This window comes from Anomalospiza imberbis, chromosome 6 (assembly GCF_031753505.1).
Source record: "Anomalospiza imberbis isolate Cuckoo-Finch-1a 21T00152 chromosome 6, ASM3175350v1, whole genome shotgun sequence".
NCBI lineage: Eukaryota > Metazoa > Chordata > Aves > Passeriformes > Viduidae > Anomalospiza > Anomalospiza imberbis.
In genome coordinates this window covers 52,223,596-52,236,457 of record NC_089686.1, presented here as the reverse complement: position 1 = coordinate 52,236,457, position 12,862 = coordinate 52,223,596, and the positions used below count along the sequence as shown (strand labels likewise).

General features: G+C 40.1%; 1 protein-coding gene across 5 annotated transcripts in view; it reads right to left on the bottom strand.

The window, feature by feature from the left end:
- Positions 1-12,862, bottom strand: part of NAV2 (neuron navigator 2) — a 405,891-nt gene that overhangs the window by 85,120 nt on the left and 307,909 nt on the right. For all 5 annotated transcript variants that reach the window (XM_068194174.1, XM_068194170.1, XM_068194171.1 and 2 more), the window contains 2 exons: positions 11,004-11,112; positions 8,077-8,472 (listed from right to left, as the gene is read on the bottom strand). In XM_068194174.1, coding sequence (XP_068050275.1) covers positions 8,077-8,472; positions 11,004-11,112 — 505 coding nt within the window. The remainder of the gene's footprint in view (positions 1-8,076; positions 8,473-11,003; positions 11,113-12,862) is intronic.

Below are 12,862 nucleotides of genomic sequence, written 5' to 3'. Positions count from 1 at the left end.
ACTGACAGATGCAGCCAGCCAACAGCACACTTAGTTTTATGGTCTGACAACTCTACTACTTCATTTATATTAATTTCACTCCTTAATGCATGAATATGAATTTTCCAAGTTTGAAAATAGATAGTCAAGGGAAAAGCATTCTTTATTTAAAGATGAGGAAGAGAAGGAGCAGCAGGTAAATCAGCAACACACAACAGACCAGGCAAGCCTACCCTGACCTGCTCTGGATCCTGTAGCTCCATAATCCCAATCCCACAAGCAGGAGAACAGCAAAGTGCCTTAAATGGGACCTGACTCTGGCAGCTCAGGTGCTCCTGCCTTCCTCTTTGTGTTTTGGATTACAGGCTGGTGTGGAAAAAGCTCCCCAGGTGTCTCCTGGGCAGAGGACTTGCCCAGCAACCCAAAAGCTTTAAACCTGAAGAAACAAAAAGCTTGAGGGAATTATTTTACATATCAACATCAGCTTTGACATGAGGAAATGTTTTCTTATTGATGTAGCAGTAACACTGTTATCCTTAATGCTTTCCTTTAAATCTCCATTTTCACTAGGCTTCATCTGTCTCATCATTAAAGTCAGTTAAACAAGATCAAGAGGCTTAACGAGCTTTGAGTATCAAAGAACAGCTCTGACTTTGCCAGTGCTAAAAACCCACAGCAGAGAATTCCCCAGTTTCTGAAACAGTTTCTGTTTCTGAAATATGCTGAATGGGATCAAAACCATCCTGTTATTGCAACTATGAATATGTCCTAAATCTGACTTAAAAAGAAATGCTACCCTAACAGATGGGTGAGGACAACTGCAAATTTCTCAGTTAAGTATCAATTTGATCTGCATTTTTCATCATAACACTGACATTAAACCATATGGGCTTTTCCCATGTTTATATCCCCCAAAGTCTTTCCAATCACTATTCTTGCCTGACTTGAATCAGTACTTGGTAAGTACTTGATCTCTGTAGCCAAAGGGTTGGACACAGACACTGTCTACAACCTATGGTTGGTTTAAATTCCATTATTGATCCCTGTAAATTTCAACAAGAACATTCAAGAACAGGATTAGGTCCTGAGGTTGCAGGTAGGTGCTCCAATACAATGCCTAAATCCCTAATATTAGACCAAATATTACAGTTCAGAGTCACAGAAAGGCAAACCTATCGCTCAATTAACAAAATTGAATTTATATTTAAGGTAGCCTATAATTTATAAATTAATAGACTTTTACCCATAACCAGTAACTATTTATAATTAACAAACTAATGAATGAACTATGAATTGTTTTGCTGATGCTAACCAAAACATGGAGTAAGACCTGAACAAATTACTTGCGGACTCAAAAATCCTAATCACTGCAGGAAGGGAGGAGATACTTGTTCTACCAACAGGTAAGACAGGAAAAATGAGAATATGCAAAACTTAGTAAGTATATATTAGTTTTATAGCTTATTTAGACAAACCTCTCACGTGTAAATCACTAATAGCATAAATGGTGCTGCTTATTCAATCTAGAAGCGAAACAAGTTAATCTCATTACCTACTTAATGCTCAGACCTTTTTTCATGAGAAAAAAAAAAAAGAGAAATCTGCAGAAATAAGTGGCTTCTGTGAAATCAATACTCTTCTGTCTGGAGATGTATTAAAGCTGCCTGGCACATAAGTCCTTCAGCAGCCATCAAATAACAATTTTTGGGCACCACTGTTCGAGGCTAGTTTTTTTTCCTATGTCTTCTTGTCTTCAAGCAGTCTGCAGGCAAGGAATTTGAAGGACAGCGCAGCCTGTAAGGGAGTTGGGTGGCTGCTGCTCCTCCACATCCATCCCCACATCCAGAACAACAGCTTCTGACAAGAGCTTTTGAAGAAACCAGTTTCCTGTGGAATGAGCAGTCTTAGATACACATAGTCAAAGAGAAGCTGTCAATACTTAAAAGAATATTAGACTGAAAGGAAGTGTCTCTCATATGGCTGCAGCCATTCCTGTTCCAGAGGAGAGTCTCCAGTGCACTCTTTCCAACACTCACTCCATCTGTCAGCCAAGGGCACCTTCACCACAAATTCACCTTCACCTCAAGGAGGAGACCTGCTCCACCATGGCTTTTAAAACTCCTTTTAAAATCTACTCAGCCCAGACAGACTGGGCTGGAGTCAGACTGGAAAGCACTCAAGAGGTCAATCCTTTCACGTGTGGAAATGCCACTCTGGACCCCCAGGAAACACAAGTGGAAACTCACACCCACCAAGCACCACCACCACCAGGCTGCTAGCAGCTGAAGGCCCACCAGAATCAGGCAGCTGTTCAATGGGGCTTTGCATGTGCCAATTTTAATTTCAATGCCTAAATTCTTTCTCAGAGTCCATTTCAATGAAAATCATAGAACTAAGCTATAGAATAAGTGATCCATTTTCCACCACCCTCCTCAATTCTGTTCAGGAGAGGAATGACCTGTGACCAAACAGGATTAAGGAGGGAGTGCAGCTTCTCCAGAGGCTCTCAGCAGCATCACAGCAGAACAAGAGTAACTCCACCAGCGACTTTGGATTATTCCCTCCTGCCCACTCTTTCCCTGCAGATGACCCACATCGACACAGTGTGAATGACTGCATCCCCCTCTACTGGCTAGCCCCAGACTGGGACCCTATTTTGTCCCTTAGAAGCTGTCCCTTCACTCAAATTACAACAATCTGTTGGCACTGATGCAGCAGTTCAAACACTGCTAAGGTGTTTCTTACAGAAGAAAGCTCAAAATGGCACAACTGCTATTAAACTGTATTTTGGTAATTGCTAACATTAGGTCAGTGTGTAGAAGTAAGCAAAAATACAAAACACCACAACTATTGCATTCATTTCATTGGTTAATATTACACATGACCTAACATGGGTATTTTACTATTATACTGAAAAAAAGCTGATGTATAAGGTTATAACTCATAGGCCTACATTGTCTTCCTATGCTGAATCACACTGCAAGAAAGGTTCTCTGAGAGCGTGTGATCTGAAATATCACTTGAGATAAATGATAAACACTGTCTTATTGATGAAGCTGACACAAGAACTACTCCTGAAGTGAGGGCAATATTTAGGAATACTTAAAACAATATACAAAATTCATAATATTGAATATGCTTGTGCAATATCATACTCAAGTCTCCTGCAAAGAACTGCAAGTACAGTTCTTGGAATAAGAATAATATCTGTATTGAAACATTTGCCATAACTTTTTCTTTTCATTTTTACAGCACCAAGTCATCTCTGACTTTAAATCCAAACTCAGTTGCAACCTTGTTTGCTATAAAGTCAGAAGTTAATGCTTCCTTATTCCTTTTCATGAAAGTCAAATTTGTGAGTTTGCTTGCCCAACCCCTTCATTACTGGTGTTAATTATCCATTTACCATATATAGGTACTATTCTGCAATGTTGAAAAGATCACAGTGTAGAAATAGTCAGCTCTAGAAAGATGAAAGGCAGTTCAAATAAACACTCTGCTGAAACACAGAAGAAAAAAAAAATAAACCTCCTAATGAGTCTTAGTCATGTTGAAGTGCTAGAGCCTTAAAAGGAATGCAGTTTCACCCATCCACTGCATTTAGATGAAAGCTTGTCATTAAAACCATATCATTTAAAGAGCAGCGTCCAGTAAATCACTAATACACTGTAACCCAAAGTGTACAGCAAAAATACAGCGGTAATAACTATGGAAAGAAATAGGTCAGAAAAGCCTAGAGACAAGAGCATTGAACCAATGCACAGGTTACCCAAATTCTCACTCAGCCCAAGATCAGATCAGGCACCCCTGATTTCCAGCTAGCCACAAGTTACCTGGAGCAGGAACCACTCTTGCTGCAGACAGCTTAGAAGGAAAGGGTTTCTCTCACTCGCTGTTACCAACAACAAATTCTCATTAGCAGCAAACTTCAGAGTCCTCCTCCTCCTGTGAAACCTCAGCCCTACAGGAGGTCTTTATGCCACCTGTGACCCTGACATCTAAAGAAAATGCGTCACTGTCTGACTTTTAAATACAACAAAACCAAGGAACAGCTGCAATAATCCTACAAATACCACCTACACTTAACACTTCAACATTTAGTGAAATCAGTCCTCAATTTCAGCTCTCTTTTGCCTCCCAACAGATGTAACTCCTAAATGTAAGCCAACTTCAGAACTCTATTTCAATGATGGTTGAAGTCCATGAAGGGCACAGTGCTTCTGCACGAGTTTGAGATCTGAGCAGAGGCAGGGGCAAAGTCTGAGTCTCCAGCCTGAAGTGGCCTGTTCTTCCTTTTTAGCATCCTTCATGCATGTTCTGAATTCAACTGCTTCCAGTGCTTGTAAAACAATTCCCAGGGAGCATAAAGGAGCATAAACAAGAAGCAGTCATAACCTTATGAGGATAGTGCATGCAAACACATTAAGAGGTTGTGGAAACAGAGATGTGGAGTGGGAGTATATCACCACCAAACCATCAAATATGGGGAGATTAATAAAATAATAAAATGTATCCCCCCAACAATAACCACTGCACGCACAGGAAGTGGCTGCAAAGAGAATTTTACCATGGTGCCCCAGCCACTGTTGAAACACAGCTGGAACAGCAATGTTTCTGAAAAAAATTATTTTGACAAAGGTGTTTTTGCAGACCCAAAGCCATTTCCTGAGAAAACTTGTGACCAGCACTAATCAGTATATCCACGCTGTTAATTCTGCATAGAAAGCTGCACACTTAAGGTAATGAAAACAGGGACAGAGGATTAATCAAATGAAAAGAAAATAATTATAAAAGGCTTTTTTTTTTTTTTTTGACCAACAGCCCTGTTGCTGCAATAAGAGATATAAAGGAAATTAACATCTCATTAGAGAAAACTGGGGCTAAGGAGACAAAAACAAAGGCAGCAATATGTATGTTAGTAGCCAGAGGGAGACTGAAGCGGGCAAAAACCTTCTGAATAAATGCAAAAAATCCATGAGAATGAACATCCCCACCTTGACAACCTTTGGGGTAGAGAGGGGAGGCAATTTTGGGCTCTGAGGTGCTACCTTCCAATGAGGCTCTGAGCCTTCAGCTCAGCCAGCCACCAAAAGGAGTGGGTTGGGGGCTCACTCCCCAGCTCACACAAATCCTGTTCCTGTTGCTTCATCACTGGGTTATGTTTTAGACCCTAAAAAAAGGCAACTTATTACCTTTGATCCACCCCCTGGAGACTTGCTTAGTTTAAGAGCTGTTCTCTGTCCCTTTGGCAAAGATTCTCTTCCTTAACCCTAAGAAAGCAATCCCGGTGTCTGCCAGAGCTCTGCTTGAGCAGACTCATTAAGGGAGGCCAAACGAAGCTTCCTATGACCCAGTACATTTCAGAGAAAGCACCAGGATCACAGGGCTAAACTAGTTTTTCTTGGCTATTGGATTTATTTTGGCTGTAACAAATATTTTGGCTTCCTTCCCTATCAGTTTGCCAGTGAAAACATAGATCCAAGGTTTTCAGACTCCGGGATTGTAGCAATTCTGAAAAATGACAAAGTGAAACACATACCAGCTAATAAAGAGGTATTCATGCTGTAAATACCCTCTTGTGCTGCTCTGCACAGAGTGTAGCTTGGCTTCTGGAAATGTTGAGCCTGTTTGCCCTACCATTGATCTTGGTGATTTGCTCTGCAGCAAGTCACACAGATGCTTTCTTTACAAGCAACCTCTCTGATTTCTAAGCAGTTTACTAGTTCTCTCCCACAAAAACACAATGCCATCCTATTTCTTCTTACTATTTGAATTAAACAGACATTGGGGAACATAACTTATAGAAAAGGCTACCAAACATCTGTTCACACTGGAGATGGCAACCCAGTGTCATTAGGGGTCACTAAAGGTAACAACCTAATATTTTTATCATTTTCCATTAATATTGGAATGCTGTTATTGCAATTTAATACTGCAATATTCCCTTCTCAAGGAATCCAGTCACATGACTACCCTCCATAGACTGCAACCCCAGGCTTGTGGGACTGCTTGTAGCGACACTCCCTCCAAATGTTCACAAGTGCAGCAAGTAGAGGAACCCCAAACTGCCCATCTCCAAACCCTGTCCACAAGCTGGAAATGGAGCTGCATCTTTCCAACAATGGATTTACCTACAATACCAATTCTGTCCCTGGAAATTATTCAATGACTCCAACAGTGCTATATGAATTGACAAATCAACTCACACGATTTAGCAAAACAGACTTCTGTAGCTAAAGGCAAAAGAAAAACTTACTTGTACACACTTCTTGTCCTAAGAACCTTAAACTGAGATCTCATTTTTCAGTATGTGGCTACTACATGAGTAAAGAGTGAAAAGTATCTCACTCCTTTAAAAACTAGTGGGGGAAATAAGAGTCAGATACTCAATTAAAGAAGTCCCAGCACTCAAGGCCAGGAGTGAGGTAGGGTACAGTATATGACTCTTCTGCTATGTTAATAATTCTGAGTATATAACTCACTGCTTTGGTGACAGAGGTACCAACTGGCAAAACCATTTTCTTACCCAGAATCTAAACACCATTTTTGTACTTTCAGACTATGGATACTCCCAATTTTTACCCTGTAGGATGACTGGACACAGAAAAGGAAATGATACACAGAGATGAGCAAAGTTACAGATTTCTCTGGCTAAATAATTAATAAATTTGTCAGCTTTTCTATTATTTCCTTTTCTTCAACCTGGAATCTGAGTTTTATACACTAAGTAAAGGTCTGCAAAGACTGGGGCTCCTCTCTGAGCAGCAGAAGGCTGAGCTGACACAGTTCTGCCAGGGGCAATTCTCAACTACCACTCAAAGTATTTTATGGAAACCACGGTGCTACTTAGAATTTACTTTCCTCACTTCCAGACCAAAACTACAGCCACAAATTTAAATAAAACTCATAGTCCAGAGGAAAAGCAGTAACTGTTCCTACAATAAACATTACAAAATCCATGTGCAAGTTGATTTATATGAGGAAAACACAAGGTGCTTAAGTGATTTGATGCATTATTAATGTAGCAACAGCTACTGGCGTTTTATCTAAAACAGAATTTCACATTGATTTTTGCATCAGCTACTTTACTATATGTTTCCCTAATGAAGCATATAAAGAAGGTGTCTGACTTCTCAAAAAGCGTGAAAATATCCAAATATTCATAACAGACAGAATTAATGGAGGTTTCCAGATGATGTAACTGAACCGGTTAAGTTAATAACAAAGCAGCAGCTGGATTACAGTAAGAGACATTATGTCTTTCAAAAAAGCCAACACCACTAGAAATGTCACTAATAAAAAAAAATTACAAAAAAGCAAAGGATGCAAGATGGTCCGACAAGACTGCCACAAAACATATCCAAATCAAACCAACAAACAAACAAAAAAAACAAACCCACAGAAACAAAAGACAAACAAAAACCCCCACCAAACCAAACAAAAAAAACCCAAACAAAATACCAAACTACTTAAATCTGAAAGATCATTTTTAACATCAATCCAATGCTAATGTACTTGAGCTAAGAAAAAATTACTTTTATAGTAGAAAGTAAACAAATTGAAAACTGACTTTGGAGCAAAGAACAAATGCTTTTTCCACTCAAGACAGAGATAAAAAGCTGATGTAAAAGCTTGTTAATAATTGTCTATCAGTTCATATTTCTGCACACCGACTTGTTCTTTAAATGTTTTCTAGCAGGTACTACTATTTTACCTAATGGAGATGCAAACTCATTTCCTTCCAGCAAACTAGCCCGTCTAAGTTGAGGCAGCAAAAGAGTTCAGGTAAGTGCAAAACATGCCTCACTCCCTCCATCTCGTGGGCACGAATGAATGTTGCAACCACTGTGAGTCTTGACTCTGGAAAACATTTAGTCACATGCCAGAATATCTTCACATCTAGGGATACTTTCTTAACATGCGCTTAAAAACTTGAATTTTGTTTAAATCCCTCTGTAATAACAAGCTGTCTCTCTAAAGGCCTATTAAAATGAGTAGAATATCTTTGGTATTGGCTTTTACTTCTCAAAATAATCAGGGAAATAACAGGGCTATAAACGGAACGGAAGAGTCACATGAAGTAAGATGCTAACTCACCCACTGGTGATGTCGTCAGCCCTGATGTTCTTGCCCAGCACATCGCCGTCGCTCATGTAGCCAGTGGCATCCATGGTGATGCCTTCGAGGTCGATGTCGTCGCCGGCCTTGTCAGTGATGTTCACATGGCAGATGCTGCTGCCGCGCGTGGCCAGTTGCCGCCGCAGCGGCACTGAGTACAGGTAGCGTGCGGCGCCCGGCTCGGCGCTGACGAAGCGGCTGGTGTTGCCCCGCGGCGGGTAGCCATTGCCCATGGATGGCGCGTCGCCGGCCTGCAGCCGCGGGCTGGACTGGCCCAGCCGCCAGGACAGTGGCGTTGGCCGCCCTGTCAGGCTGAGGATGCTGCGGCCGCTGATCTCGGTGGTGACATTTGTGTCAAACGTGGTCTCCAATGTGCTTGAAGGGAGAGATGTGGATAAAATCCCTTAGGGTTTTAGCTTTTATATGTTTCAAATCCTGTACTGCTTTAGTGTATAACCTTAAACTCCATATAGAGTGTTAGCTGACTGTCTTCACATTTTGGTCAGGCAAAATGATCTCTCTAGGCCTGAAATTCAAAGACACCTCACTGTCTCAGGCCCCAGAAAGTATGAGCAAACGTGAATTGAGCTGGAGCAAACTGGGCGTATATGACTTCCATTACCTGAAGCTGTAATTGGAGAATTAACTGCCAATATGTAAATGGACCAAACTTATAACTGTCTGAAAAACTTGTGGCCATCATCCATCTTGGGTGTAGCCTCTGGAAGGCTTCTGACTGCCGAAGGGGTGTCTGTTTGAAGGCCTTTAATAAATACCTACTTTATTCCCTAAATCTTGTCTAGCTTTTGTTCCAGGTGGCCACCCCAAGGCAGCAGACACACTGGATTAAATGTGGCTCTTACATGGAACACTGTGTGAGATTTCAGGTGCTTCCAAGGCCTTGAATGCTGACCAAGTTACTGACTGTACGTAACAGCACTAACAATTGACTGCTGTAGCACTCAGGGAGATCCTTTCTTTTCACTTTTCAGGTCCTTCCCCCATGTTCATAGAGAAACTCTTGCACCCAGGCCACCAGGTGCTCTACATACATGTGAGAAGACTTAAGCAGGACTTTTTAATGGATTATCCATGGTATCAAAATGTAACTTTCTCATCTTCAAGCACATATAACTCCATTACACTATGGTTTTGCCAGTCTAGGCAAGGGAGTGGGGATAATAAGGTGACTAAAGAAAATCTGCTGAAGTTCTATTTTTCTGATATATTTCCTTTTATTATCTGCATTCATGATAACTTTAACTCTGGAGATGTGTCCAGCACCAAATGAAAGCTATTCTCTACCATGAAGAGGAGTAAGTGAAAAAAGTAAGAAGAAAGGCCATTTTTTTTTCTTCAGAATATATTTTGTATACTAACAAATCAATAATGAACTATTAACTGCTTTGAAGATGTTCAAACCCAAACCAGAAAAAACAATAAATGACTCATATATTCATGAGGTATGTATATTTTTAAAAATATTGGGAATATTTATATATTAAAACCTATAAATGGAACTACACTCTGAGTTTTCAGGTCATGTGTACAGATTGCAAGACTACACCCTAAATACTCATAGCTGAATTGCAGTTAATTTATTTGAGGCTAATCCACAGCTACAACTTCTCTTACCCACATGAGCTCCTCTTTTCCTTTCCTGCTCAATTAAGTGCCACTTTTTTATTTATTGTGGGTATTAGTAAAAATAAACAGCATTGTACCATTCCCAATGTAACATATAAGCAAAAACCTCTGTATTCTCTGGTTATAGTAATTAAACCATGAAGAGCTGTCACATTAATTGAAATTTGCAAAGAAAAACAGCTTTGGGAGTTCATCTTTGCAAGCTCTGCTTCAGTTTTAGATACAAAGCCAAAACACAAAGCATGCCCCCAATAAACTCATGTAGGGCTGGGATACATAAGGCACCAAGCATTAGGTAGGACTCTGACCTCATTAGGGGCCAAACAGCTTATTCTCCAAAACTTCCTGTTCAATACTGCAAAGATCTAACTCACATAATGTTTAAATGTAATAGCAATATTTGTTTATTTACAGTATATTTTAAATATTGCTGAAGATTTCCAAATGCTGCTTTACAAAGGAAAAGCAGTGACATTCAGGGGATGACTAACAATACTAGAAGAACTTGTTTGTCCAAAGTTTGGTCAGGAATTTAAGTTATGCACTTGATAATGTGGGTCAAGCACAGTTCACCTCTTATTTAAACAAAATATTACACATAGGGGGAGAGAGGTGTAATGCACTGAAGTTACTCAACAGTAAGATGAAACATTTTAAACTGTAACTTATATTCAAACATCACCTCACACATTTAACAAGAAGTGATTTTTCTTGACCTTTGAGTCAATACACACCCCATCCCATCAATTCCTTTTCATACATCTCAATAACCAGCAAACATTATTCAAATTCTGTGCATTAAAGACAAAAATTACAAGATCAGTAACTTCCACTGTCAGTGTTAATCATTTTTCTACGGATACAGCCCAGCCAGGTGTAAGAAATGTAAAGTAGGAGCAGAATTCACAGAATGACTAGGTTGGAAGAGACCTTCAAGATCATCGAGTCCAACCCATGTCCCAACACCCCAACTAAACCATGGCACCAAGTGCCACATCCACTCTCTTTTCAAACACATCCAGGGATGTTGCCTCCACCACCTCCCCAGGCAGGCCATTCCAGAACTTTATCACCCTTTCTGTAAAAAACTTTTTCCTAATATCCAACCTATATTTCCCTTGACACAGCTTGAGACTGTGTCCTCTTGTTCTGTCAGCTGCTGCATGGTGAAGACACCAACCCCCACCTGACTACAACCACCTTTCAGGAAGTTGTAAAGAGTGGTTTCCATTTTGCCAGAAACCCAGAGGTGCCTTTACCTGTGGGTGACCTGGGTTCCCCGCAAACTGGACATGGTTTCCTCCAGGTTCTGCCGAAGGTCAGCGATGTTCTTCACAGTTCGCAGCCGCCGCGTCTCCGCATCCTCTCCTGCAGGGAAAGGAAGCCATGAGTAAGGACCAGGCAAGGAACAGCACAGAACTGAGCTGCTGCCTATGCCTGACTCAAATGCACTTTTTTCTGACTTTCTAAGCTGGTTAGGATTGAGATTCCATTCCCCTTGGCAGGCACCTGCCGTCATCACTTCCTGACCGAAATGAGCTCTGCAGGGTTACCGTCATTGCACAGTCTGCCTTTGAGATGTTGCTGACCCAGTTTAAATTCTGGTTAACTTTACACCTCATTAGAATATACACTCCATCAATACCACCCTTTCCATCTCATATATTGGCACAATTAACTTTAACCTGACACAGGCAATTTCTCCAATGCTGTGTTTTCACTAGATCTTCTTTGTCCTACAATATCTTTCCATAAACTAAACTGTGCTGACTGGTGGCTGCTCCATGCTGAGTGATGTTTCAGGTAAAATAAAAGGTTTTGCTTGTCAACATAACACAGTTACTGTTCTTAAAATGTGCTACACAACACAAAGTTGAGGGATTACTTAGTTTTCATGGCATTTAGAAATCCTGTTCTTTAAACACTTTGTTCTAAAACACATTCATGTCCTGCTCCTTAAAAGTAGAATTTATGTACACAAAAAATAAAGTCTTCCTACTGTTTCAGCATAATTTCATTTTATCAAGTTAATAATTTAATTTGTGTTTCAGCATAATTTATTTACATGCTCTCAGCTGTCAGTTCAGAAATGCTTTGGTTGCTACCTCAGCTATCTTTATAGAGTTAAATCCTCTAAGAGGCTAAAGAGAAGTGAATTTCTAGTAGTGCCGGCCTATTCTTTGTAAGCTGAAAGCTGGAACAGTAAACCTCCAAAAAACTGTCACAAAGCTTCTGTTGGGCACAGAAGGAAATTATTTCATTCTAAAGGGTTTACAAATCATGACTAAAGAAAATACTACAGTAAATGTAAAACTTTTCACATTTTGTATCAGCCTTCTCTGTATAAGTGATGCATTTATGAGCTGCCAGGATGCTGGGCACCCACACAATTGCTAGTTTAGATGGATATCTATATACTACACACATCAGAGGTGTGAAGAACCAGATAAAAAAAGCTGTTGGGACTTTGTACATTCTCTGCTTTAAATTTCATGTTTCTAAAAGACGCCAGTTGGTGGCACAGAAAAACCCACTCACACACTGTTGCCTACAAAGCAGCAGTGCTACAAACTACTGACCAAAGTGCTTAGCCCCCATGTGAGCATTTTTCTTTTAATCAGTCTCTAGTCTCTGGGAAATCATCTCCCTGAGTTACAATTCACTTAAGCCAGAGGGTCAAACAATTATGGTCTGGCTGGACTGAAAACATCCACCTAACAAGACTGATTACTTTAGCCAGTGGGTCCCTGGGACAGAAAACATTTTCTATACTCATGGATAAACAAATTTTTGTAGTAAAAAACATAAAATATTTATAGGCCTTTAGCTTAACAAAGGTCACAATGCTCTTTTACAGATCATTTCTCTCATGGATATGAAAGCAAATGGTAGGTAACTTCTTAGGAAAATACACAGGAGACAAACTAAAGCAATTTCTACTGAGATCCCTCTTATGCCTAAATTGATACCAAATTTTCACTTAAATGACATTCCACTGCTTAAATCAAAAGTATACTTTAAAGACAGATATTGGATAGTTGGCTCCTAGAGCTTAATTCTGAAATCACTTAGCTCCTCATGAGCAGGCAGCGTCCTTAAACAATTCTGCTTCCATTTT